The sequence below is a fragment of the Heloderma suspectum genome, chromosome 4 (genome assembly GCF_057233095.1).
Source record: "Heloderma suspectum isolate Gila_16-S chromosome 4, 16-S_ref, whole genome shotgun sequence".
Taxonomy (NCBI): Eukaryota; Metazoa; Chordata; class Lepidosauria; order Squamata; family Helodermatidae; genus Heloderma; species Heloderma suspectum.
This window is the reverse complement of record NC_139461.1, coordinates 55544435-55572384: the sequence shown is the minus strand read 5'-3', so window position 1 is coordinate 55572384 and position 27950 is coordinate 55544435. Positions and strand designations below refer to the sequence as shown.

At 41.3% G+C, this 27950-nt stretch overlaps 2 protein-coding genes across 3 annotated transcripts in view; one reads left to right on the top strand and one right to left on the bottom strand.

The window, feature by feature from the left end:
* Positions 1 to 27950, bottom strand: part of JPH1 (junctophilin 1) — a 105032-nt gene that overhangs the window by 2703 nt on the left and 74379 nt on the right. The window contains exons 3-4 of the mRNA XM_084849261.1: positions 18498 to 18616; positions 7286 to 7920 (exon numbers count right to left, since the gene is read on the bottom strand). Of these exons, the coding sequence (XP_084705387.1) occupies positions 7286 to 7920; positions 18498 to 18616 (754 nt within the window). The remainder of the gene's footprint in view (positions 1 to 7285; positions 7921 to 18497; positions 18617 to 27950) is intronic.
* LY96 (lymphocyte antigen 96) overlaps positions 1 to 27950 on the top strand; it is a 176235-nt gene that overhangs the window by 79137 nt on the left and 69148 nt on the right. The window lies entirely within an intron of this gene.

Below are 27950 nucleotides of genomic sequence, written 5' to 3'. Positions count from 1 at the left end.
TGGATGAAGTAAATAGAAGTGATATTATCATATTGTGCTGCGTTTCCTGAAAATCTACTTACGCAGTGGAAAGCAGAATAGCTCAAAAGGTTTTATCCAGTGATGTCCTTCCACCAGTGGAGCGTACACTGCGGGCTGATCAAATTTCCCCTCCCACCTGCAGCCCCCACGCATGCCCCAAATCTGCTCCAGTTGGGGGACCCTCTGGTAGGCACGGGGTGGTGATAGGGAAAGGGAAACTCCCACTGCATGATCTGATGTCTGCTTGCATAATGTCAGATTTAACCATACGACTTCAAACAGTGCATAGGTTCTTCGAAGTCCAGATTAAGGGTGGGGCCGGGGGATGCGAAAGACTTTATTAACTAATTATCTATTTTCTCAGCAATATTGTAATACATTTTGGAGGAAGGTACTTCTATCTTTGTAGCAAGTGGAATAAAAACAAAAATTCCCTGACATTTGTTAGTACAAAAATAAAACAAAAATTATCAAAGTATTTTACTGAATTATTAACTCCTGAAAAATATTAGCCACACTTCTCCCTTTCCTCTATAGAATCATAGAATAGTAGGGTTAGAATGGGCCTATAAGACCATCGAGTCCAACCCCCTGCTCAATGCAGGACTCCAAGTCAAAGCATCCCTGACAGATGGCTGTCCAGCCTCGTCTTGAACGCCTCCAGTGTGGGAGAGCCCACCACCTCCCTAGGTAACTGGTTCCATTGTCATATTGCTCTAACAGTCAGGAGGTTTTTCCTGATATTCAGCCAGAATCTGGCTTCCTGTAACTTGAGCCCATTCTCCCGTGTCCTGCATTCTGGGATGATCGAGAAGATATCCTGGCCTTTCTCTCTGTGACAACCTTTCAAGTACTTGAAGAGCGCTATCATATCTCCTCTCAGTCTTCTCTATAGAGAAGGTCCTTGTCTGATCCATGCCCTTTTACTTTGATTTGACTGTATTGTAATGCAGACAAATGTACAAGAAAATACAACCAAATCTTAACATTCACTTTAGCCTGAAATACATTTACCATTCTAATGAGTGCAGTCACAGTGGGGAGATTCTGGGTAGTGCTCTATTTGCAGGCTATGCTTGTCCCATAAACAGGGTATACAATTGACAAATTAAACAGGGATTCTTGGTTTTAAAATTTGTGGGTGGCTAGAGATTTTGTTTTTAAGGATACTCAAGGGTATTGCTACACCTTAACATTTTCAGGAACACATGGGTAGCTATGATCCTAGCCTCCTTCTGTGGATCATAAAGAAATGCTGGTCTCACTAGAATGGCAGCTCTTAGTAATTCTAACCAAACAGCAAGCTGAAATATTATGAGAGATTAATAAATGGACGTGCTCTGGAGTGGGCTGAATATTTGTGACAATACTGCAGGCTTTTCTACCTGTTCTGACATTAAGCCATGTAAATACATGTTTTATATATTATACACTTACCACAGCTTCAGTTCTGCAAATGGATAGAAATAATAAAGTAACTTGCATTCCTCTGGAGAGGAAGGTTGCTCTTGTGATTCAGATGAAAGTCCTGAGTTTATCACTAGAGTTCCTTCACAAAATTCTCAGAAATTTGATTTGGCATATATTCCTCCTCCTTTCGATGAGCTGGGGCACATGTTACAGACATTATATAGAAAGTCTTGGATATGGCCTCAGTGGGATGTACTACTTCCCTTTGTGTTATTCTGGCACCAAGTATGAAAGACCTCCATACCAGAGCTACCGCTTCTGGAAGGTGGCTGAGACTGGCACAGAAATTAGCCATGACAGGCACCAAAATGACCTGTGAATGGTGCTACATGTTGTGGCTGTTGTGCGGATGTAAGCATGACAAAGCCATCTCTGTAATCTCTGTGTGATGTTTGTAATGTATGCTCCAAGCCCAGATGAGAATTGCCTCTGCTCTACTGAATGCGTAATCTGAAAGCAATTTGTAAAGGTAGCTGATGTTGCCATGTTTTTAGCCCAATGTGAACCCCAGCACTGCTGGTGATATTATGGAATTCAGTTTAGGGATTAAACTCAAATAAAAGGCTAATGCTTTCTTGGCTTGTCATTAGGAAGAAAGATAAATGGAACATTTCAAGGAGTAGGAGAAAGAGAGTGAGATACTGAATGAATACTTCAAGCAACACCAAAGAATTGCTTTGGGGTTTGGTATTGTGCTATGAATGATCCAACAAATTGCAGAGAACTTTGCTCTACCCGTAGAGTTCAAAATGAGACTCTAATTCTAGCTTTTAAAACATTACTTGTGCAACTCTAAAAATGCTTTAGGATGAAGCACCATAAATAAGGCCTCAGTACTCTGCAGTGGCTTAAAATAGAAAAAGGCAAAATTAGAATCTGCTTTCCATGACCGATTTGAACAGGTGCTATAAAGAAGCTGTAACAGAAAAGGTTTATGCATGACCAGAATTGTCCTTATACAACAGAAAGCTTAAGGCATAGCAAAGAAAAAAACTAAAGGGCTAATAACACTCCCCCTGTATATTGCTGTGCAATACTCTGATATATTGGCTATTAAGAGATGACGTATCAAAAGAGGGTCAATTAGAGAAAGGCAATATTAGTCTCTAGCCCATCTTTAGTCTCTAGCCCATCTTTCCACATAATACAATTAAGGGCAGGCAGTATTGGGTAAACCACAGGTAACCTTGGACCCCCCTCCCCCGATGTTCTGGATGACAAATGGCCAGGGATTATGGGAGTTATCATTCAAAACATCTGGAGGGCATCAGATTGCCTGCCCCTGCGCTGGACAGACTAGTTGACTGAATTGATATAAGGTAGCTCCCTACATATCAAGCCCAATGATATTTTAAATAAATAAAAACAAATAAATGTGATTTATTCATATTATTGTATCTGAGCTTTTTTGCTTCAGAATCTATGTAGCCTTAATTAGCTTATGTTTAACCAACATTTTGTCACATAAGCAACTCCCCCCCGCCCCCCCCCCCACTTCAAATATTCCAAGAAGGCAATTCAAAACATCTTCTGGCACTTCTGATTAATCTGTCAAACCTCATCAGATTTTATCTCCAATAGTTTTGCAGTTCTCATTTCTGCGGAATGACACACTGGATGTTTTCTTTTTCTGAAAAGGCTGAGGGAAAAGATAGAATGAGGAAGGTATTTTTTTCCCTCTATGGCTGAAATGGTGCTGAAGATGAGAGGAAAATCTGCAAGCAATGCAATACAAAAGCTCTGTGCCAGCTAGACTCTGAGAGGACACAAATCCATGTGGAAGCACTTCTGCTGCAACAGGAGATTGCACAGGAGATATTCTCATGATGCCCTGAAGAATGAAATATTCTCTCTTGCTTTAAAATAAGTCATATGTAAAAGGAGTGATCACATTTGTATCACACTTCATCTTTTAACTTTGAAAAACAAAATAAAAAATGATAAATTTTTGAAACTATAGCAAAGCACTTAAATCTCTGACACCAGGATGGAAATCTTAAAGTTTACCCACCCTTCTTGGTAACACTTGCTCACGCTGGTGTTACCAAGGCAAGAGTAATTACAGTGCTCCAAGGAGTAGAAGAATTGTCCATTTTCTTTTGTCCATTTTGTGTCAGTAACCAAGGACCACTTTACATGATTACTGTACCAAACTGATTGCGCTTATGTCTAGTAGAACAGCTTATATACCACATGTACTGATGAATATAATGTATCTATCACACAATATGTTTACACTATGAGTCATGTGTGTCATCTTCATGTGCTACTATATGCATTATTCTTCCTACACAGACTGTCATATGTGAAGTAGCCACAAATTAAGTGCAGCATACTTCCATTCTCCCTTTCCCTGATACGTTTAAATACTAGCTGTAATTTGTTTGTTTTGGGGGTTTTGTGCCCAGAAACCCACTTTATACTCTGTTGCCCTGGGATAGCAACTCCTGAACTCACTTTATCCACAGATTTCTTTATACATTCAGAAAGTTAGTCTAAGGCTGCAGGGAGATGACATAGTCAATAGTCTCTGGTAAGATTATGGTTTCTGGATTCTTCTCTCTAATCCTGAAATAAGAGCGTCTTCCCACATTACATAGTGCAAATCCTATGTTCGCTACCAAATACATACTCTGAGGGAGCCACAATCAATCTTACATTCTCAGCAAATATTACTTGGGTAGTACACATGACTATAAACACACATTTGTTAAATTCATATATTATATTTTTAAAGTGTGAAATGTTTTACGTGTACATATAAAAATGCAATGTGAGGAACTTCCCAAGTGATCTTATAAATGGCAACAAAGTTTTAAACTTGAATGGGTAGTGTCTGCAGTTTTACAGTGTAAATGAAATGACGTATCAATTCTCCAACCTTGAAATGATAATCACCAAATCTTGATTATGTAAATAAGTTCTAGTTTTGATTTATGGGCATAGTATGGTTTACTATTATTAATGAATGCTATTTAGTAAAGTGAAGTCATTCCCCTGGGTTGAGGAACATATTTTTTGTGTTTGCTGCCAGGAATACCAGTGGGACATTGGCATAGCCACATCTAATATAATTGCCATGTAAAGTGTGAAGTGGTCTCCTTAAAATCAGCCATCAAATGCAATATGGCCTTTTTTCTTCTTCTTGCAAGTGTTGCTAAGGGAAGTATTTGTTCTGATGTCCATACTTTATTAGCTTCCCTTCATTAGGTGTAGCAGGGACCCATTTACCTGTGGCTTTATCCCACAGTGTTTTTAAGGCTTGGCACCATATGGGGCCAATCATGCAGATACTTCCCACCCAACTGTCACCCTTGTTCTCAGCCAGGTGACAACTGCATGGAACAAACCCACATGATAAGCCTGGCACCACATGGGGAGGGCCATTAAAACTGTAGTGGCAGTGTGTGATGTAGCCAGGGATAAGTGGCTTTGATGCTGCTGCTGTGATGTTTGAAGAGCAACTAATGACATTAAGAAGTGACTCACTGGAAAATGAAGATGTTCTCAGGACATCTCAGGCAGATGGCAGACATCCAGTGGCCAATGCCAGTAGCAATCACAGGAAGTGCAACAGAAAATAAGAGGCACTTCTAATGCACCAGGTTTGGAAATGATGATCAAACGTTTCTCATTGCTGTCACTGTGCCGATCCTGATAGCCTATTTAGCCTAGAAGCAATTTGACCCTCAATGGGGATTACTGTGACTCTCATCTGGATTGCAGGTGTCAGGTATGCTGCTTTTGGAGGAAGGAACTGTCTGGAAATGACCATAGTGTCACTTGTGAGAACTATCTACAATAGCTATTGGACCAGTATTGGAAGCACCTGGTATCTAAGGGCTAAACTACATGTTACCTTAATCACATGGTGTGTAGTTGAGGCTTGCCTTATTTTTTTACTGTCATGTAAGTATGGCACCAATTTGGATCAGGACCATGCTGCTCTGGGATGGTAGGGTTAATTTTTTCCCTACTTTCCCCAAATCTAAAGCTACCCCCCACAAATTCCCCCCATTATGTATTATGTATGTGGTTAAAAAAAAGGGGGGGAAGCTTCCATTGGAGTCAATTCGATGGAGACTTTTTTTCAATTTTTTTAACCCCACATGAACAGGTAAAATCAGAGAAAAAATGGGTGGTGAGAGAGAAGGTTTAACCCTTCCCTCCTAGAGCGTCATAGTCCAAATCAGAATCAGGGCCACATGTTCTTATATGAGAATAAAAAGTAAGGCAAGCGTCAGCTACATGCTATGTGATGAGCATAATGTAGTTTGGCTCTAATATAGGATAATTTTTTTGGATTATTCTCTGAATTTGACCATGGTCCTTTATGAATTATAGCTAAAACTCAGTAACCTTGTTCACACGTAATGACTACCCATGAGTTGTTTAAACCATGGGTTGTTGGGAATGAGCGAGCATGCTGCTTCCTGGCCACTCCTGCTTTGTTTCCTCTTTGGTAAAAACCTCCAGAATGCCCCATTTCTGGGTTGTGCTCCATGATGTCCAAGTCTGGCAGACTGGGTTGCTGAGGGAGAAACAACTCAGAGTTTTAACCTAAGAACAAATCATGGACATTCCTGGGTTGTTTACCAAAGTGGAAATATAGTGGAAACACATGAATGGCTGGGCGGCAGCTTACTATCGTTGTGTGAATCCAGTCTGTATCACTTTTGTGGCTGATAAGTGGGAATTTGATGGATTGTATCATTTCATTGGCTTCTATCCCACTGATTTTCACAATGTTTGGTAAAAAAAAATTATCTGTTTAACTTGAAAGAATTGCACAGTGCACTCAGCAGATGAATCTTCTCAAGATATGTAAATTATCAAAATAATTTCTGTGTTACATTCAGGTTTCTGCAAAGTCTATCCAGGCGTTTAGAAATTGCATTTGTGGAGAGGCTGCAGAGTCATGCATGCTGGCCCCTTCCCCTCCAACTTTCCCACATTGACCAGGAAGGTGTGAAGGGAGATTGTAACTCAATTCAGCTGAATGCGGTTACACTTCTCTCTGCAGTGATGTAGGGTCTGCAATTTCACGAAGGACTTTAACCGAATTCAGCCAAACATAGTTACCATCTTCCTTCAGACATTCCCACTCAATGTAGGAAGATTGAGCTGGCACACATGTCCCCTTCACACATACAATTTATGAATGACTGAATAGGGCTAAGTCATGTATGAGAAATATAAACATTTCAGTGACAGAACCACCAGTTAATACTACTGAGTTTATTAGTATTATTAACTGATTGTTTGCTAGTCTTGAATTTTGTACATACTACACACTTTCATATTTACCAAATATTTTATGACTAAATATTTGAGTAAATTTTATATAGATAATTTGATGTAAATGTCATGAACAACATGAGTACTGGGCTTAAAGGGATTGCTGATGTAAATTTTATAGATTTCCCTGTTGTGAAACAGATCTCTCTCAGGTACTTTTTCAACTTCCATAACATTCAGCAAAATGCATGGTATGACTTGAATGCAAACAGTGTTTCCCTACATCTCAGAAAAGGTTTTTTTTCATAAATTATTTCAGAATTAAATCTTAAAGAAAAGGAAGGCAAAAGGGGTTTATTTAGATTTAAACCAAAAATTTATATCCTAAGGAATGTGTCAGGCAGCCAAACTCTGACACAGATGTAAACTATTGAAAATATTAAACACAGCAAGCAAATACCACTAAATATGTGAGCTTCTATGGCCATTAAGATGCTGGATCACCCAAACCGAAAGATCTTACAATATTTTTCAGAGTCTAATGCATAGTACCTACCAAATTGACTTCTCTTTCCACTGAAGAATAGAAGTCGTTATTAGCAGGATTCTTTGGTGAAGCAGATTCAGGTTTCTTTAATGATTCTTTGGCATCTAACCGAATTCCAGATCTGTTGGGGCTTGGCTTCTGAGCTTTTACTAGTGCAAGCGCTGAAGATGAGTTGGTATGGTCCTCGTCTTCCCCGAGCTCAAATGGATACATTGTTGGATTTGTTTTCACGTAATAGCCATGGTAATGATCATGCAACTCTCCATTCTCTGTGCTGCTAGGATTGTTGCGGGGTGACAACTTTGGCTGGTGCTTTACCATCATTTCCTCCTTCACAGGTGCTTTTGAATAAAGAGGTTTGTTGACTACCGGCGTTATAGTTTCACTGGCTAAATTCTTTTTTTCTTGAATAAGTCTGACTTCTGAGGTGGAATTTTGCTTTTTGCCTTGTTTTGCAGGGGAAGGCTCACTAGAGAGGAGGGGACTTTCCCTAGGGCTCTGTTCTGGAGTCCCAGGAGGTGTAGTGCCTTTTCGATAAAAGTGAGGAGATTCTTTTGGTGTAGGCAGTTTTTCCTGAGCCTTTTCTTCAGGGTTTTCCTTAACTTCTGCACCTTCTTGAAATCGTTGTTTGATATAATCAGGACCTGAAATTTTTTTTAAAAAAGCAATTAAATTGAGGACTTGTATCAAGTTACTGAAACAAAGAGAAGGAATATACTTTGCATTTCCCATCTGACACACTTGTCATTTTTGCTCTCTGTTTGCAGCTGTGGGATTCTTTTCTTTTGGATTAATCACTTTTACCATTTAATTTTTTTCTTAAGACATAAGAAATAAATGCAGATGTGGTTATTACTAGTGGTTTTACTTTTGTGCTCTTCTTTTAGCTAAAAATCAGCAAACGCTTTTACTAATGCACAGACATATTTTGAATCCCATTGTTTTCTCATTTTGTGAAATCTGTAAGTTTGGAAGTCTTACATAAGAACTTGTATTCTGAAATCAAATTAGTGAGGAAGACATGAGAGGAACTGGAGATTCCTGCTCACATATGTATCTCAGTAAGTGATGTGGAAACCAATTCTGACATGATATTTCTATGCGTGTATCTTCATCACATCGTTTCAAAAAGTGAATCTACGAGTACCAAATTTTACATCAAGAGAGGCTGTCAAAGTAGTGAAGATGGCAATATTGAAACAGAAACTGGGGTAATATCGACAGTGATTTTAAATTGTAAATTTTCACCGTCTAAAACAATTCTTACAGTAACATGTGCAAGGCAAAGCAAACTGCAAGGTCAGTTTTCCCGAAGCAGCTTCCAGAATAAAATCTCATTACTGTCAGCACTATTTTTTTGAATTCCCTTCAGCTTTTCTGCAACTTTCCAGTGCTGCAGTTCCCAGCAATATGCCAATAGACATATGTAAAGAAGGGACTATCACCTTGCTTCTCCATGACGTCCTGCCTTCGCAAATACAGCCTAAAATAGCATTAGCACTTTTGCAGCTGTGTCACATTTCAAATACATGGGCTGACCCTGCAGTGTTTGGAAGTTCATTTCAATGGGTGTAGGATCACATCTCTCATCTAATTTGCTGACTCCTATCACCTCTAAGTTTCTTTCACAGCATTACTTTGGATCAAGTTTCTTCCTTCCCATTGATTATTACTTCTTTCTGTTTTGTTTGTCGGCTATGTTAAATCAAACTCTTCCCCATTTGCCACCACCAACTTGAATGAAAAGGGGCCTATTAACATCAATAAAACAGCAGAATAAAATAACAGCAGCAACAGCACAAGAACGTATATTCCTCAACAAGTTGAAAGTCCTGGTTAAAGAAGAAGTAGCCTAGCACCAAAAAGACATTAATGTAGGTGCAAAGTGGACCTCCTTGGGAGAGAATTTCCAAAAGTGGGACACTACAGCTGAGAAGGACCTCTGCCCAGTCACCACCCATCTCAACTTAAATGGAAGGATGATGATTCCAAAATCCGTATTAGTGTAACACATTTATTAGGCCAACCAAAAGATCACAAAAAAGTGCAAGCTTGCAAGATGTCCAGATCTCTTCATCAGGCAAGATGTAACAATCAATCAATCAATCAATCTTTATTGCTTTAGCCAATTGCCGTTGCAAAGACATAATACAATTCCAGAATAATTGCAGTGTAGGCTAGCATGGACTGAAGCCTTCTTGATCCTGGTCCCCAGTGTTGATCCTAGGGACACGATTCATTGCCTGATTACATCTGGTACCCAAACGCTATATAGAATACTCTAACTACAGCATTTTGTCGTGCCCTATTCGTACTGAATGGTATTTTTCTTCTCAAGAAACCCAGGCTATTATGCTAAGTTCCAGACTTACTTCTGATCTGGTTAACTTTTAGGTGTACATTTGGCTTTTTCAAAAATGTGTATTTATATATAAACAGCCAGTCATTCCATCTGAGGTTGATGAAGAGACTAAATGTAGCTCCTTGAGTTGTATTGTTTTAATTTTATTTGTAAGCCACCTTTGAAACAATTGGTGGTTTACAAATCTGTTAAATAAATTATTATGCTCTAGTGTTGATTTGAAGAATGATTGGCAAGTCAGTGTTATGTTGCTACTTTGTTAAATGTCAGGAAACATTACATTTATAAGCAGAATGAATACTCATAATAGTTTATAGCATCTGAAAAAAATATTTGATAAGCTTTCCCAGCATGAGGCTGTGGAGATAACAAAATTGATATCGATTCTGCAGTCAGTATGATCATGAGTTCCACACTGGCAAAAAGTCACCAAACAAACTGTGAAAATAAATGATCAATATTCCATCATGGCAAAAAGATATAACAGCATGGCAACAAAAAAGATGGTGGGAAGAATGAATTGTTTAAGCTTCTTGAAAAACTCTGTATTACACAAATGAATTCAGGATGAAAACACATACACAAACCTGGGCATTCCTGTAGCCAAAATGTATCACTCTATGTTCAATGAATGATTCCTCCCCTCTTATTATTAACAAGGATGTTAGAATAAATATAAGAAATAAATGAAATAATTCAGGAGAACTATACACTGAGTGTCTACTATAGCAATATTCTCACAAATCATCATTTCAAGGTAGGTTATCTTGTAATCCTACAGTCAATATACAGAGCTGACATATCAGTTTGCGAAACTGGCTTCCATTAGCTACAGCTTCTTCATGACTGTGGAAACTCCAGGGCCCAATCTACATGAAAATGGAAAGAGAAATGCTTTCTGGCTATATCTGGATTTTCATTAAATTGATTTGGTCCATCAGCAGCACACAAAGCAAGAAAAGTGAGGTATATATTACCTAAAAACCCACTTTCCTAGGTCACACAGTACTTGAAACTTTGGGGTTGGGTGGGCGGAGTCCAGGGAATAGAACTGAATGTCATTAACCGCATTGGTGCTGCTCAGTGAATGAGAGACACTTGTTCCCTGCTGCTGTCCATGCTCCCCTGCTCAGGGAAGTTTAAGGGAAGCGCTGAATTAAGCTTCTGTAGTTTACCTCACACCTCTCCCCTCTCATCCACCATTGGGATATTGTGAATGCTTGAAACAGTGCTACTGTGCTATTCTGAATGGGAAATACAGGTGACAAACTGTGAATGGATAAAGCAGCTACTCCACTATTGTGAGTCTCTGAAACAGTGCTACAGCGCTATTCTGAACAGGAAATACAGGCTACATAGTCTGAAAGGGGAAAGCAGCTACTCTGCTATTGTGAATGCCTGAAACAGCGCAACTGCAATACTGTGAATGGGAAAAGGAGGCTAGATATTGTGAATGGGAAAGCAGCCCTACTGTGAATGAGGAAAAGGAGAGAAGGGGGGGAGAGGGGGGCACCCCCACCCCTTGACTAGGTCACTGCCAAATCACAGAAATAGGCATGCCCAGGATTTAATGTAGGGAGATGGGGCACACCGCAGCGGACCCATGCAGGAGCCAGGTTTAAAGAAAAAACATGCACTAAAAGGACTATCCAAAAATCCACCTTTTCCAGAGGGAAGCTGAGGGGTTGCTGCGGATTGGTGACAGCATCATCTGCGTGAACGATCCTGATGTACTGTCACTTTGCACTAAATTGGCCATGTAGATTGGGCCTAGGTGTTATACAACTCTAATGTTTCTCCTTCAAACAGTTATTTACAGTACCCCAAGTATTGCCTACTGTACTTGCCTTTCAGTTATCCCAGATAAAATATAAAAACATATAAACTTGATATTTATTAATACTTATTAAACTTATTAACTGAACAAGAACAGCTGGCATCCTGAAAATAAATCATTTTCATATGATGAAAATGCTGACAGAATGCAAAAGCAACAGGACTGTGTACTAGCTTTATTCTCACCACATAACCTTCAGGATCACATACAGAAAAACATTCACAGGAAAAAATCCTCAGCAAGCTAAAGGAAAATTTTGGTGTCACAAACAAAATGAACAAGAAAAGAGTCTCGAGGGACCTTAAAGGTGCCACTCTGTGCAATCCAAAGTGGGGTCTGGGAGGGCAGGGAGTGGAGCGAAGTGGCATAACTACCACCTCTTCCAAAGCCTTGCCATCTCATGCTGGCCAGGGTGGATGGGGACAGCAGTGATTTATTTTCTCCCAGTGGTGCACTTTTTTCTTTCATTCTTAAAATCCCTCCTGTTGGTTACAAGGAAGGGGGAATTCCTACACCAGCTCCAGCTTGGTGTAGGTGAGGAGCCTGTCAGAGTAATGGTGGGTCTTTGGATCTGGCCAATCCAAGGCTTCCTCTTTCCCTGCAATGCCTCGTTTTGGAGCCTTCTGTTGGGTACCACCAACAGAATCACTGCTAGCAGTGCAGCTATACCCACACAGCTATCTGCAGTGGTGAAGGCCAACACACAGGCAGAGTGGCACCTGTGTCTAATCCTAACCCCTCCCCAGCTAGCTCAATCTGGGGCTTACAATGGTTTTGTAACAAATGTATTATTGCATAAGCATTTGTGGACTAGAATGGACTCTAGTCCATGAAAGCTCATGCCATAATAAATGCATTTGTCGAAGGTGCCAAAAGGCTCTTTATTTATTTTGCCACAACACAGACTAACATGGCTACCCCTCTGGAAATTGAAACAAACAAAACAGTGTCCTTAAAACACATGAATATAAACAGAAGAACCTTTTTCACAGGGACTTTGTAAGCAAGGTTTGAACTTAGAACAAATATTTATGACAACTATAGAGATTTATAAAACAGTTTCTGAAATCTGTTCTGGTAATAGTCCCATGCAGAAGCTGTCCTTGGCTCATGGGCATTTTAAAGGACTAATATGGGAAAGGATTAGAAAATGATGCCAACTTACTCTTTTTCAATTATGCATTTTGATGCTAAGCACTCTTGTTGAAGATATATCTTCTGGAAGTATAAACCTTCTATTCATAGTCTCATAGAAAAGACTAAAGAAAACTCAAAGGTACTATATCTTTCTTGAAAGGTTCTGAATCCAAAAGGAAAATCAATGCTGTTTAAAACTACACACTTAAAAAGGCACACTATTTGTCATTGGGTGGGAAGAAAAACACAACCCTGGGAGGCCCCAAATAACCACTGAGCAGCAGGTTTTGGGGGCAGCAGCAAGTAGGGCAGCACCCTGGGCTGGCAAACTCCATTTCCTGTAGTCATAACGGTGCTATGATTTAAGTGAGTTTAAAATGCAAAACTTTGCATGTTCAGAATCTTTCCTTTTTAACAGGATTGGCAAACAGTGTTGTTGTTGTTGTTTTCGTCTAACAAATTAGGAATATAGAAACAGTTGTGGGGAACGAAGATAAAAGTTTAATTGTGTACTTCACAACTGAAGCAATATACATGGCCACCTAACACCCTTGCCCTGCTGGCAAATTAAATTACCTAACTGTACCACTGCATGTGATTTACTATTGAGCCAAGGTCCTTCCCCACTTTGGGTACATGCTGTCATGTTTGATCGTCCTCCCCCTTCGCAATCAACAAAACAGAGACTAGTAGTTCATGCTACTGAGCTTACATGCTAAAAGCAAGCCTTTCCACAATGCAGATTCAAGGAAGCTCTCAAACTGCCCCAGGCTCTAAACACCTATTCTAAGATCTCTATTAGGGAAGACAATTCACAGTCTATTGAAGCTGGTGACAGTTAGCCCATGGACACAGACAGTCAACCCTGTCTAACGATGATGTCCCTCCCCTAGGGAAGCTCTGTTCTATGTTGGCTTCCAAGAGTGGCTATCCTGGCAGCACCTCTTAGCTCCATCCCTAATTCCATCCGCTTCTATCTGCATAGCGCTCTGGCGTCTCTGAAGTTGCATCCCTCTTCCTCCTCCTTGGAAACTTGTGTTCCCACAGTGGAGTGGGGAGGCAGTGACTCAGCCTGGGCCATCTGTTTGTCAAGGCCTTGGGAAGATTCTCTTCCAGTGCCTGGGGTCTCTGGGGGAGGCTCCTCCCCTGTTCTCTGATCTAGCTGTTCCAGCTCTGATTCAGAATTGGAGTCCTCAGAAATCTCAAGGGGCCTGGGGTCGACCACATGTGCGATTTTATTTATTTATTTTTATTTATTGCATTTTATAATTGGTTTTTATTTATGTATTTACTTATAAGATTTATATACTGCTCCATATTTCTAAGCAGATTTCTGAGCAGTGAACAATAAAGCAAAGGATCAGAACACAGAGTTAAAATATTTAAAATCAGATTATGCCAACAAAACCGTGGCTGGTCAGTCAGGGAAGGCTTGTTTAAATAAAAATGTTCTCAGCAGGTGCCAAAACCAAAACAATTTCTGTGCCTGCCGTTTCAACAGGCAAGGAGTTCTACAGAGAGGGAGCCAGTACACTGAAATCTCTACTCTAAGTGGACTGGAAATACAGGTCCATGTAGAACCTCCAACTGTGATATTAGGCCAAATTAGTCCACATCTATGCTGAAGCTATAACATTCGTAAATTGTACTTGACTCTAAAATTAGATTCCTTCTAACAAGTTTAGAAGAAGCATTCATAATTTTTGCCCTCTTATTTTGAAAAACAGAATTTTGCATTTTGTGAAAATCAAATGTTTTTGATTTATTTCTGCTGTGCCTAAAGTAGTCTCCCTTTCACAGCTCCGTACAACAACTGATTGAGAGAAAGTTAACTAACAAATGCCTGAATTATACTGTAAAATGTAAAAGCATATGTGCATGTAAAAATTAAATAAATATCTAAATGTTGTTAAGTGCCTGCTGCTTTTTAAATTGTAGGGTATAGAACTATTAATTATCATGTACGTAGCAGCTGAAATTTATATTTCAGTTGGACAAAAGTTTATATTACAACATGATGCCCTTCAAAACACTTTACCAAAAAATATGGCAAAACATAAACGGTGAAAAGATGCCAAACTACTCCAAAGGTGGCAGAAAGACTGAATTGTTGTATCTGTAAAAGTTTTCCGCATAATCAGTGCTGGCTCCAGGTTTTTGAGGGCGCTTAGGCAAGACACTCTCAATGTGCGCCTCCCCCCAGTGAGTCTACCTTCTCACCGTCATCACCACCAGCTGCTCTTGCTCCCCATCCTCTTCCTCATCATTGCTACCACTTGCCTGCTTGACAGGCAGATAATCAGCGGGCAAGTAGGCAGAGGCATCTCCTGCTCCTCCTCACCACCTCCATTGTCTGAGCCAGAGTGACAGGCAGGTGAACAAGCAGATTGTAATAGTGAAGAGGAGGAACAACTCCAGGGGGCTCTTATCAGTGGGCCCCTGCTGGGTTGTAGGCCCTCAGAAAGTGCCTGACCATGCCTACCTTTGAGACCCACCCTCCAATTACGTTGGACTACAATTCTCATCATTGCCATGAGGATGACAGGAATTGCAGTCCAGTATCTGGAGGGAACCGGTTGGAGAAGGCTGGTGTAGAGATTCTAGGCCTTGGATGGGTTAGCATTCACTTCCATTAATGAGTGGCGGGAAAGACTCTCAAATAAGGCAAGAAGTTAGTTGTCTTCTGTTTCTTTTTCAAAAGCAGTCCTGTCAATTTCCTGTGTGCAAGTTATTAAGTGACAGATCGCTTGCTTTTCACATTAAGCTCTTCTAGCCAAGAAAAGGGTACAATAACATTTTCCTACAATATTGTCTTTCAGGACAATTTGACACAACAAGAGGGTGTTGCCTAGCTACAAGTCAGGAAGCATAGAGAGCTGCCAGGCCTAGAAATGGGGATCATCAGATCTCTGTGCTGCTGTTACATATGATGAACTGCCAGGGCTCTGGCTATAGGCCGAGCTGCGATGGATCTTTGGTTTCCAGGGCAATTCTACCTACCCAGAATACCCATTGGTTCCCCTTGACCTGGAGGAACTATTAAGGTTTCTAGGTCAGGCTGGGATTTTACCTCGGCAACAGTGCTTGTCAGGCTGCAGAACACAGTTTCAGACTTCTGGCTCTCAGCTCCTTACCCTGCAGTTGCCCAAGAACCCAGTGAAATGAGATGGCACAGATGCGTTATCAAACCTATTCTTTGTTCTAGCAGATGTGGCGAGGGAGAACTATACTGGCTCCACAGTGCCTATTTGCCAAAATTGAAAGAGTCAAGAAATCTGCTCACTGGTCCCCACTGTCTCATCTTCTCTGGATCCTACACTGAGATGGAAATTGAGAATATACTGTCAACCATTGTGGTCTTGTAACATCTCATATAACCTTTTCTATAACCTTAATTGGCTTAGGAAATAGAAACAGCTGACAATGGCTCTCAGTGGAGAACAGCTCTGAGTTTCTTCTCTTTCAAACATAAATCCAGGTTTTTAAAAAAATAGTGTTTCATTTGAACAGTGTTTTATTTGTAAAGCTCTGTTTTTTTGTTTTGTAATTAAGGGTCCTCTTTTATGTACATAGGGCCGCGGTGGCTTAGTGGTTAAGACGCTGAACTGCAGACTGGAAGGTCGGCAGGACAGCAGTTCGAGACCCGAGTGCTGCGTGACGGAGTGAGCTCCCGTCTTCAGTCCCAGCTTCTGCCAACCTAGCAGTTCGAAAGCAAGAAATTGCAAGTAGATAAATAGGTACCGCTTCGGCGGGAAAGGTAACAGCGCTCCGTGCACCTCGGTGTTCAGTCATGCCGGCCACATGACCACGGAAGCGTCTTTGGACAGCGCTGGCTCTTCGGCTTAGAAACGGGGATGAGCACCGCACCCTAGAATCGGACACGACTGGTTGGGGACACCTTTACCTTTACCTATTATGTACATGCTACATCAGAAATATGTTTAAAAAGAATATGATATCAGAGGATTCTGATGGGCTAATTCTCGAAAAAGTGAAGAAATATTTCAAACCTTTAACATGACGCATTGTCAACATCTATCTATTAATAAGTAACATTGCTAGGGCTTTACAGTGGCATTACTACAGGTTCATGTGTCTTCTCATATACAGGGAGACGGATATACGTTCAAGCAGCTGGTGTAGCATTATGAATAGCATGGAAGCTCCAGTTCAAATCTCAGGTCAGTTATAAATTCTCACTGGCCTGAGGTAAAGCACTATGTATTAGCTTCAAGCTTCCCCCACTCCCTGTAATATGAAGATGATATTGCTTGATAAGATGAATCTTCAATAATGCTCTTTTGAAACTAATTCCATGAAGGCACACATGTGGGAATCTTATGCTGCATTTGCTTATTCTTGAATATGTAATCCTACACATGCATAAACTTAGGCAGCACAGTCTTTGGGGGACAGGACAAAAGATCTTGCTCAATACTTGGATCAGTGAGAGAAATTTGCATCCAGAACTAAGAAGGTATGCTAGAACCTAGTGAACTTGTGACATGTACCTAACAGACAGCTATTCTGTGGAGCATGCAATCCTTTCCTTTTCACTTTTGCATCTGAAATTTCAGTAACCCTTTTTAGGTTTTTAGGGGAAGACACGAAGAAGTACTTTTTCATCATAGCACTTCTTTACGCCATAAAACTGTTCTATTCCAGTTACATGGAGTAAATATTTGATTCTCTCCTGCTGGTTAGAGGGTTTCCTGTCAAGAGAAGGACAAGTTTGCATTCACTTCAAATGTTCCACTTCACAATTTGTGCCATGAGAAAGTACATGACACCTTATCAGTTACAGCCATCAGCTCTGCAGGGTAGCTGGGCAGTGTCTCAATGTGTATATTTCTGTAGCCCTCCTGCAGTGGTGACTGAGTTTCACTACATCACAAAATACAGTATATTACGATGACAAAAATCTGAAGCCACTATAGCTCTATTCAAGAATTATAACTCCCACATAAAGTGAAACCAGAGCACAGCTACGGTGAATAGCTCCTCCCCTGACATCATCCATGACAAGTAGCCCCTCCCCTTGGCATCTGTTGGTACAGTGTGAATGTCTGCATGAAAGGGTCCTTCCAAAATACAGCTGTATGATTGAAGGCTTCCACGTGACCTGGAACCCCCAAACCACAGGGAACATGCAAAGACCCCCTTCCTGTAGATGTTTGCACTGTATGTATGGATGCTGAGAGAGAGGCTACTTGGCATGTGACATATCAGGACAGGGCTATTTGGTGCAGCTCCACTCCATGTCACTTTATACAGGAGATGGAATGCCTGAATAGGGTTTATAACATTAGGTGGTGGTATTATTCCAGTTGTATTTATTGAAAAGCATTTGTTAATAATTCTACTCAATCATTGTGGGTATGGCCAGTTTACAGCATATTAATTGTAAAATATACAGAATGTAAGCTTACTGAAAATACAGCTAAATTCACTTGTACTTTAACACATGAACACTACTAAGTGGAGAAGGTGTAAAAGCTGTCATAATGCAATAACACTGCACACTAGAACGCCAGTGTGGTGTAGTGGCTAAAGTGTTGGACTGGGAGTTCTGGTCCCCACTCGGCCATGGAAGTTCACTGGGTGACTTTGGGCCAGTCACAGACTCTCAGCCCAACCTACCTCACAGGATTGTTGTTGTGAGGATAAAATGGAGGAGGATTATGTACACTGCCTCGGGTTCCTTAAAAAGGAAAGAAGGTGGGATAGAAATGCCATAAATAAATAACAAAATGTTTTCTAACTTAGGAATGCAATGACCCCAACCCCCTCTTCTGTGGGATGACTGGGCAGTCCCCACGTTATACATTCACAATCTTTTAAATGCAACAGATCAGATCATTCCTGTAAAATGCAAACAGTGTTACCTGGTTGGTAGAAACCCGGGGAAAGTTCTCTGGCGACTGCTCTGGCAATGTCACACTCCTGACGAGCAGACTGGGCAGCTTGATCTGCAGCATCAGCTTTTGCTCTTGCATGTGCAGTTCTGTAGAGCACATTAAAAAGTGTTGATAAACATAGTTATTTTTATTTTTATTTTATTTATTTATTTGAAACATTTCTTGGCCTCCTTTCAGGGCAGAAGCCCTCCCAAGGAGGCATACAGCAATAAAATACATAAAAACAGTTAAAATATTACAAGTGATAAAAACTACTTGCATTTTAAAAAATGCAAGTAGTTAATATATTCCTGCTTCTGGGGAAAAAGTTATACATATGTATTTATGCAATATTATTCCTAGTGGTGTTAAATATCTTTTGAAACTGTTATACAGCACCAGTATCAAGGTATTTCTATTGTTTCCTGATATTAGGGAATATCCAGCTCTGTTAGCAAAATGATCAGGGCTTTCTAGCCCATATGAAGAAAGCCAGTAATGGTCAGGGCTTTCTAGCTCAGAAAAATGTGAGCAAGGGGCAGTGACTGGAAAGACTCCACAAATCGTGATGGTTCTATGTTACTTCCAGATTTGGTATGCCTCTAAATAGCAGTTGGTAGGAAACAACAAAGCAGAGTACTATGGACCTCAAGTCCTACTTCTGGGCTTCTGAGAGGCATGTAGTTGACCACTGTGTGAAATAGGGTGCTGGACTACACAGGCATTTGGTCGGATCCAGCGGCTGTGCTTAGGGTGCTGGGTGGCCTGGGCCTAACTCGCCCAGAGCAGGCAGAGCAAACACTCTTCTCTATGTGGGCGAATTCCAAAGCCCCTCCACTGCTATTTCTGAGCTGTGACTGGGCATAGCAGCAAGGATGCGGGGGTGGCAGGACTCGTGTGTGTGTGTGTGTGTGTGTATGTGTGTGTGAGTGAGAGAGAGAGAGAGAGAGAGAGAGACAGAGAGACCGAGCACTCTTCCTCATGCGTGGGAGAGTCCCAAACCCCACTGTGCCTCATCCCCACTACTTTACTCACTGGATCGTCACCATGCTGTGGTGAGTGGGCTTGTGTGTTCCAATGAACCCTGTGAGCAAAGCTGTTGGGCGTTATGTATTCCCAGCAGGGTCACCCATGGCGGCAAGGTCAAGGGGGAGGAACCAGACAAAGAATGATCCAAGAAAGTCCTCAACAGCAGAACAGGCGGAAGATAACAACTTTAACAAGGTATATGTTACAATGGCTGAGAAGGCGGATAAAGGCTGCAGCAGATAAAGGACCACCAATTGTCATGATATTCATGCCACTGGATTAGAGCCTTTTATGTGAAGACAGTGTGTTGATCATTGTGCACTGATCTCCAGACATAAAACAAATTCATGCACAGGCGTCATCCCTGCTACTGTCTCTGATTAAATTTCATTCCTCCAAATATATGGAGCTTTTTCTGCTGTGGCGCCCCATCTCTGGAATGAGCTCCCTAGTGAGGTTCGTCTGGCACCTACATTGTATTCCTTTCGGCGCCGGGTGAAGACCTTTTTATTTTCCCAGGCATTTTAGCATTCTAAATTTTTAGCTTTGCTGTTTTAAATCTGTATTTTAAACTCCTGCACTGCTGCTAGGTTTTACTGTGGTTGTATTGTTATATTGTGGTTTTAATGTTCTATATATTTTAAATTGTTTTATTGTGTGTTGTTTGGTTTTAATTTTTGTGAACTGCTCAGAGAGCTTCGGCTATTGGGCGGTATAGAAATGAAATAAATAAATAAATAAACAATAAATATATGAGCATAGAGTTAAATATATAATATCCCTATAGCTGCAATGGGGGTATTTAACCTTTTCCTCATAAATTTGGAGGAATGAAATCTTAATGAAATCTTGCCTGGCACATTGCAGAGTCAACTGTATGGAGTAAAGATCAGAATTTGATGGAAACCGTGCCTTATAGCTTTTAGGGTTCTTCAATTTCATCCACTGAAAGCTAAGGTAGCTTTTATGAAGCATGATTTGTAACCCAATTTTAATTAGTTTTAAAAGAAAACTTCAGACGTTACTTCAGATATCATCCCATCTTTAAGCAGGACACATTCATTCTTCTTGGTAGCATCTTATCTTTGGAACTCATTGTCTCCAGATATTTCTATGAGTCTGTCTCTCGCATTGAAGTGCCCTGAGACACAACTATTTTCCCAGGCCAGACCTTCTCTAATTTGCTGAAATTTTAACTTTGTGTCTTTCTTTATTATCTTTTCCTCCTGTTTCATCTTGTGTCTGTTTATCTGGACTGTAAGCCTGTCAGCGGTTTTTTGTCATTGTCAGTGTTACACACTGTACAGTGCATTTTTTGAGACACTTAAGAAATTAGTGCACTTTTGGGGGAAGCTGCAAAGGGCTGCAGAGAGGAAGGTGAGTTGCTGAAAATCCCCCCCCCCCATTTCTCTGATGGAAGCCTTCCATTACTGGAGACAAACTAGTTGGGTTCCATTCTATGATTAAATAATCAATTACACTTTAAAACCTATTCAACAGCTGCAGTTGTTGAAGAAGGTGCTTGGTCAGAAATCTGAACTAGAAGGAAGTTAAAAAGTACCATTGTGCAAATAAAAAAAATAGCGCAACGCTGCCTGTGAAACTTGGAGAAATTTCAAGCATTTTATGGAACTATAAAAAGTTATGTAAACAAATCTTTATCTATAACCACAGCAATATATTGAAAAAGCACCTTGTTAGTCTGAAGTAGGGAGATTGTTTAGGGGAATTTCCAGTACCAACTGCTGCCTGCAGTTGGGAGAGGCTTATGAGGAAATTTGAAACAATCCTGTGAAAACTGAAGCTCCAGTCACAACTTGGTAGCTGCAAGTGCCAGACTAATAAGTAACCAAATCAGTATCTTTCATTATGCTCACTCTTAGCGTAAGGCATATCCATACTACAGACCTTTAATACTTTGTATGCTAACAGTGGGCCAGCTTCTGCCAAAGTTAGATTAAACAGGGAACTCAAGACTACAAAGTTTTGTGATGCTGTCAAGTCCCATAATGATGGCTGTAACAACACCTACTGTACATTTTGTAAAATGCACTGACTGCCATTTGTGGGGCTACACCTATAAGTAGAATGCTATAACGACTAGATGCAAGCTATTTGCAACTCCTATTTACAGTTCCAGTCCTTTCCTGTCCTCCCTGTTTTCCTTGTGACTGACTTATACTCTGTCATATGTAAGACAGAGGATAACCTTTATTCTCTTCCACAGAAGTGGTTTGGGGTTCTCCGCCCCTTGACTGTACACTGCACAACTATATAAATTTAGCCCAATGCATCCACACATCAGCATTACTTGCTCAACAGTTGTTGTTGTTGTTCAGTCGTTCAGTCGTGTCCGACTCTTCGTGACCCCATGGACCATAGCACGCCAGGCCTTCCTGTCCTGCGCTGTCTCCCGGAGCGTGCTCAAGTTCATATTCATTGCATCCGTGATGCTATCTAGCCATCTCATCCTCTGCCGTCCCCTTCTCCTTTTGCCTTCAGTCTTTCCCAGCATCAGGGTCTTTTCCAGGGAGTTTTCTCTTCGCATTAGGTGGCCAAAATATTGGAGCTTCAGCTTCATTATCTGTCCTTCCAATGAGCACTCAGGGTTGATTTCCTTTAGGATGGACTGATTTGACCTCCTTGCAGTCCAGGGGACTCGTAAGAGTCTTCTCCAGCACCACAGTTCGAAAGCATCAATTCTTCGGCGCTCAGCCTTCCTTATAGTCCAGCTCTCACAGCCATACATTACTACTGGGAAAACCGTAGCTTTGATTAGACGGACCTTTGTCGGCAAGGTGATGTCTCTGCTTCTTACTATGCTGTCTAGGTTGGCCATAGCTTTCCTCCCAAGGAGCAAGCGTCTTTTAATTTCATGGCTACAGTCACCGTCTGCGGTGATCTTGGAGCCCAAGAAAGTAAAATCTGTCACTGCTTCCATTTCTTCTCCTTCTATATGCCAGGAAGTGATGGGGCCAGATGCCATGATCTTAGTTTTTTTAATGTTGAGTTTCAAACCAGCTTTTAAACTCTCCTCTTTCACCCTCAACAAGAGGCTCTTTAGATCCTCTTCGCTTTCTGCCATTAGGGTGGTATCGTCTGCATATTGGAGGTTATTGATAATTCTCCCAGCAATCTTAATTCCGACCTCTGATTCATCCAACCCGGCATTTCTCATGATGTACTCTGCATATAAGTTAAATAAGCAGGGTGACAATATGCAGCCTTGTCGTACTCCTTTCCCAATTCTGAACCAATCGGTTGTTCCATGTCTGGTTCTTACTGTTGCTTCTTGACCCTCATACAGGTTTCTCAGGAGACAGGTAAGGTGGTCTGGTACTCCCATCTCTTTAAGAATTTGCCACAGTTTGTTGTGATCCACACAATCAAAGGCTTTAGCGTAGTCAATGAAGCAGAAATAGACGTTTTTCTGGAATTCTCTTGCTTTCTCCATGATGCAGCGAATGTTGGCGATTTGATCTCTAGTTCCTCTGCCTCTTCTAAACCCCGCTTGTACTTCCGGTAGTTCTCGGTTCGCATACTGCTGAAGCCTAGCTTGTAGGATTTTGAGCATCACCTTGCTGGCATGTGAAATGAGCGCAATTGTGCGGTAGTTTGAACACTCTTTGGCGTTGCCCTTCTTTGGAATTAGAATGTAAACTGACCTTTTCCAGTCTTGTGGCCACTGTTGAGTGTTCCAGATTTGTTGGCATATTGAATGCAGCACTTTAACAGCATCATCTTTTAGGATTTTAAATAGCTCGGCTGGAATACTGTCATCTCCGCTAGCTTTGTTGTTACTAATGCTTCCTAAGGCCCACTTGACTTCACTCTCGAGGATGTCCGGCTCAAGTTCAGTGACCGCACTATCATGGCTATCAGGGACATTCAGATCTTTCCTGTATAGTTCTTCTGTGTATTCTTGCCACCTCTTCTTAATCTCATCTGCTTCTGTTAGGTCCCTGCCTTCTTTGTCCTTTATCATGCCCGTCTTTGCACAAAACGTTCCCTTGAGATCTCCAATTTTCTTGAAGAGATCTCTAGTCTTTCCCATTCTGTTGTTTTCCTCGATTTCTTTGCATTGTTCATTTAAGAAGGCCTTCTTGTCTCTCCTTGCTATTCTCTGGAACTCTGCATTCAGTTGGGTATATCTTCCCCTTTCTCCCTTGCTTTTCGCTTCCCTTCTTTCGTGAGCTACTTGTAAAGCCTCATCAGACAGCCACTTGGCTTTCTTGCATTTCTTTTTCTTTGGGATGGATTTCGTTGCTGCCTCCTGAACAATGTTACGGACCTCCGTCCATAGTTCCTCAGGCACTCTGTCTATCAGGTCTAATCCCTGAAATCTATTCCTCACCTCCACTGTATATTCATCAGGGATATGATTTAGGTCATACAGTACCAAAAGGAAATACAGCTGCTATGAACCAGGCCTTCCAGAAGAATGAACGTGTGTGTGTGTACCCAATAGTTCCAAATTTGCATCTTTCTTCTCTCAAGGATTGTTCATACATTTGAGAAGTAAAATCACATAAGTAAATTACATTTCATATAAAATTTATATTGCAACAAAATATGTTGTAAATCAAAATATAGGCTTTCATAAAATGCACTGACTGCCTTATGTGGGGCTGCACATACATTTTAATTACATATACTTACAGGAGATTCTATTGATTATAGCAGTTTTTAATATATTAGTCACTGGACTAATCTTCTGTTTGCTATTTGCTCATATCAAACCACAATAGTCCCTACGCAGACAAAATGTAGTCGTCCCAGAATGAATCCAACTGTGTCTGGACAAAGGATACAGTCCCAATAAAGAAACACAAGTCATAGAACTGCATTCCAGGCATGTTGTATACAATGATGTAAGCCAACAATGCTCGGAGAGAGAGAGAGAGAGAGAGAGAACAAACAGACATACTCCCTTTCTCTCACTATGACGTATTCTTTACTGTTCTTAACCCCTGTATAATCAGACTGTTCAGCATGATAAGACAATAGAAGTACAATAACATCATTTTATTAGGCAATATATAATACCAGCAAATGCACAAATATAAGGCCTCTGCCTTCTATGATTAATCAAATATATATAAACCACTCCATAAAACTCAACACTGCTAACTTTTTTTTTTTTTTTTAAGGCAAATAGTACAGTAAGCACAGGAAATTGTCTTTGCAGACAGAGAAGCAGGGCAACATAAGGGTGGACATTTGCTGACATGATTTATTTATTTAAAATATTTATGTACTGCTCCACATCAAAAGATTTGGAGTGCTGAACAACAAAGATAAAATAATAAAACACCATGTTAATACAATTACAACATTAAAAAAACAAATTCTGAATTTAATAAACCGTGGCTGGTCACTCAAGGAAGGCCTCTTGAAATAACGACGTTTTCAAAAAGTGCTGAAAGCAACACAATGTTGGCACCTGCCTGACCTCTGAAGGCAGTGAGTTCTACAGGAAGGCAGCTATAAAGAATTGTTGGTTTCACCCCCAACAACCCTGCAAGGTAGGCCAGGCCCGACTTGGCCACAAGTTCCCCCAAAGTTAACCCAGTAGCTCCCTTCCAGGCCAATAGGCACTGTATTTAGTACTGAAGTTGTACAGAACACACCGCATCAACTAGAAGTTGGATAAAAGTTTATTTGGGGAAAGGAACAACGAGGAAGGAATGGGGAGAGGTGGTAGGTTGTACAGGAAATTACAAGCAAGGTACAAAACTCTAAGCAAAACCAGAAACGCCAGTCACTGAGGCACACACTCCCAAGAGCAAAACGATAAAGCTAGCTAGTCTATCCTATACATACCAAAGTATGGGCTTCCTAGGATAGCCATTGACCAGCAGCACACCCTAGTACTGTCAGGGCCAAGAAGAGACACCTGCCCTTTCCTTAGCCCTCTTTTTATTACCCAGCCCTAGCAACTCTAGGCAGATTTGAAACACCCAATCCAAGCCCAGTCCCATGACACCCCACTCCACCACCCAAAGAGGCTGAATCTTCCCACCAGGCACCTCTGTTATCTTTTTCTCAATTCGTTGGAGCAAACCGGGCTGAGAAACAGCCAAAGAACAATCAACCTCCAGGTGGCTGCTTCGTAGGTGACTACCCCAGCGGCCCACATGGCTCCCACTACTATTAACCCATTCTTAACAGGGGCCACCACACTAAAGGCTCTTTTCCTGGTGGACTCCAGCTGGGCTATGGGTCCATGTGGAACCACCAGGGACATGCCCTCTGATGACCTCAGTGACTGAGCAGGTTGGTAAAGGAGAAGGCGCTTTCTCAGGTATCCTGGTCCCATATTGTTTAGGGCTTTGTAGGCTAGTACCAATACCTTAAACCTGGCCCGGCAGTGAATAGGCAGGAAGTGCAGTTCCCTCAGCAAAGGAGTTACATGCTGAAAAGGGGCAGCTCCTGACAACAGCTGAGCTGCTGCATTCTGCACTAGCTCCAGCTTCTGGACCAGTCTTAAGGGCAGCGCCACATAGAGCACATTGCAGAAATCCAGTCTTGATGTTACTAATGCCTGTACCACTGTGGCCAAGCTATCCCTGTCCAGGAGAGGCCGTAGCTGGCGAACCAGTCGAAGTTGATAAAAGGCACTCTGAGCCATGGCGGCAACTTGGCCTCCAGCAACAGTGATGGATCTAGAAGCACCCCCAAACTACAGACCTGATCTTTTATAGGGAGTGCAGACCCATCCAGAACAGACAATAATGCTATCTCTTGGACCTGGGAACCACTCACCCACATGATAACGCATTAATTTTAATTTGACATAAAACGTTGAGCACTATGCTATAAACAGTTGCACATCATTTTAAAGGAACAAATGCAGCAGGAATAGTAACACAACAAAAAGATGAATCAACGTCTGAAACCCTATTTAACCTTTCATGCATTTCCTCTTACCTCAGTCATATTGATACTCCTGGTTCATAGCTCAAACCACAACAATAACAGAAGAAACTTCATAGAAATGGGAGTCACAGCTAAAATAGTAGGCAGGAAATATCAGAAGAAAGTTTCTGAAATACATGCATGCTTCCCAGCAGTACACCATTTACCAAGCAGCATGTACATGCACGTGAATAATAAAACTGCAGTAAGTTCTAAAGAGGGGATCCTGCTCTACACACATAGGCATCCCTGTGATGGAGAACCCTACACAATAAGGGTTCTACATCACAGGTGAGCCTATGCACAGAAAGTAGGCTCCCCTTTTCAGACCTTCCCCACAACACATGGTTGGCAGGACAGGCAGAAACGCAATGAAGGGGACGGGGTCAGTGGTTGTGGCCATACTCCCAGCCTCCATGAAATTACCACTGGGTGCAGAAGAATGTCTGAAGGGGCATATATACATAGTATATGTGTTTGTGTGTGTACATCTCTATGTTAATACAAGTTTTCAAATGAGATTTTACCAGAATGCAGATGCTTTTCTATATTATTATTATTTACATTTTATTAATTTTAGTACATATTTTTCCACCAGTATTAAAAAATAAATTAATCTTTTTTCCATCACCATTTCATTCCCCAGCAAGAATGAAGATTCTAAACAGATGCAAACCCAGTTATAAACAGAAATATCTCAACATACATCAACACTCCTTTTTCGCTGTGAAACAGAAGATGACTGCCTTTTCTATCCTGTTCCACAAACTCAAGAGTTCCTTATTTCCTATTCACATAGAAGTAATTTATTTTATTTATTTATTTATTAAATTTATTAATCACCCATCTGGCTGGTCATCCAGCCACTCTGGGCGATGTACAACATATAATAAAACAGTTCACAGCTGACACCTGAGCCTCCATGGACAGCTAGGAGTCCAAAAAGACCCCCAGGCTGCGGACCTGGTCTTTCAAGGGTAGCCATACCCCATTCAACACCAGGTCAACATCCTCCAACCTCCTCTTGTCTCCCACCAAAAGTACCTTGGTCTTGTCAGGGTTCAGCTTCAGCTTACTCCTCCCCATCCAGCCACTCACAATGGCCAACTTGGGTGAAGATTTGAACGAGAGGTAGAGCTGCGTGTCATCCACATACTGATGACACCGCACCCCAAACCTCCTGATGATAGCCCCCAGCGGCTTCACATAGATGTTAAATAGCATTGGGGAGAGGATGGAACCCTGTGGCACCCCACAAGTGAGCGGCCACGGGTCCAAAACCTCCTCTCCCAGTGCTACCCTCTGGTACCTGCCGGAGAGGAAGGACCGGAACCACCGCAACACAGTGTCTCCAATGCCCAACCACTCCAGGCAGTCCAGGAAGATACCGTGGTCAACGGTATCAAAAGCCGCTGAGAGATCAAGGAGAACAAGGAAGGAGCATTCAACCCAGTCCAGAACCCTCCTCATATCATCCACCAAGGTGACGAAGGC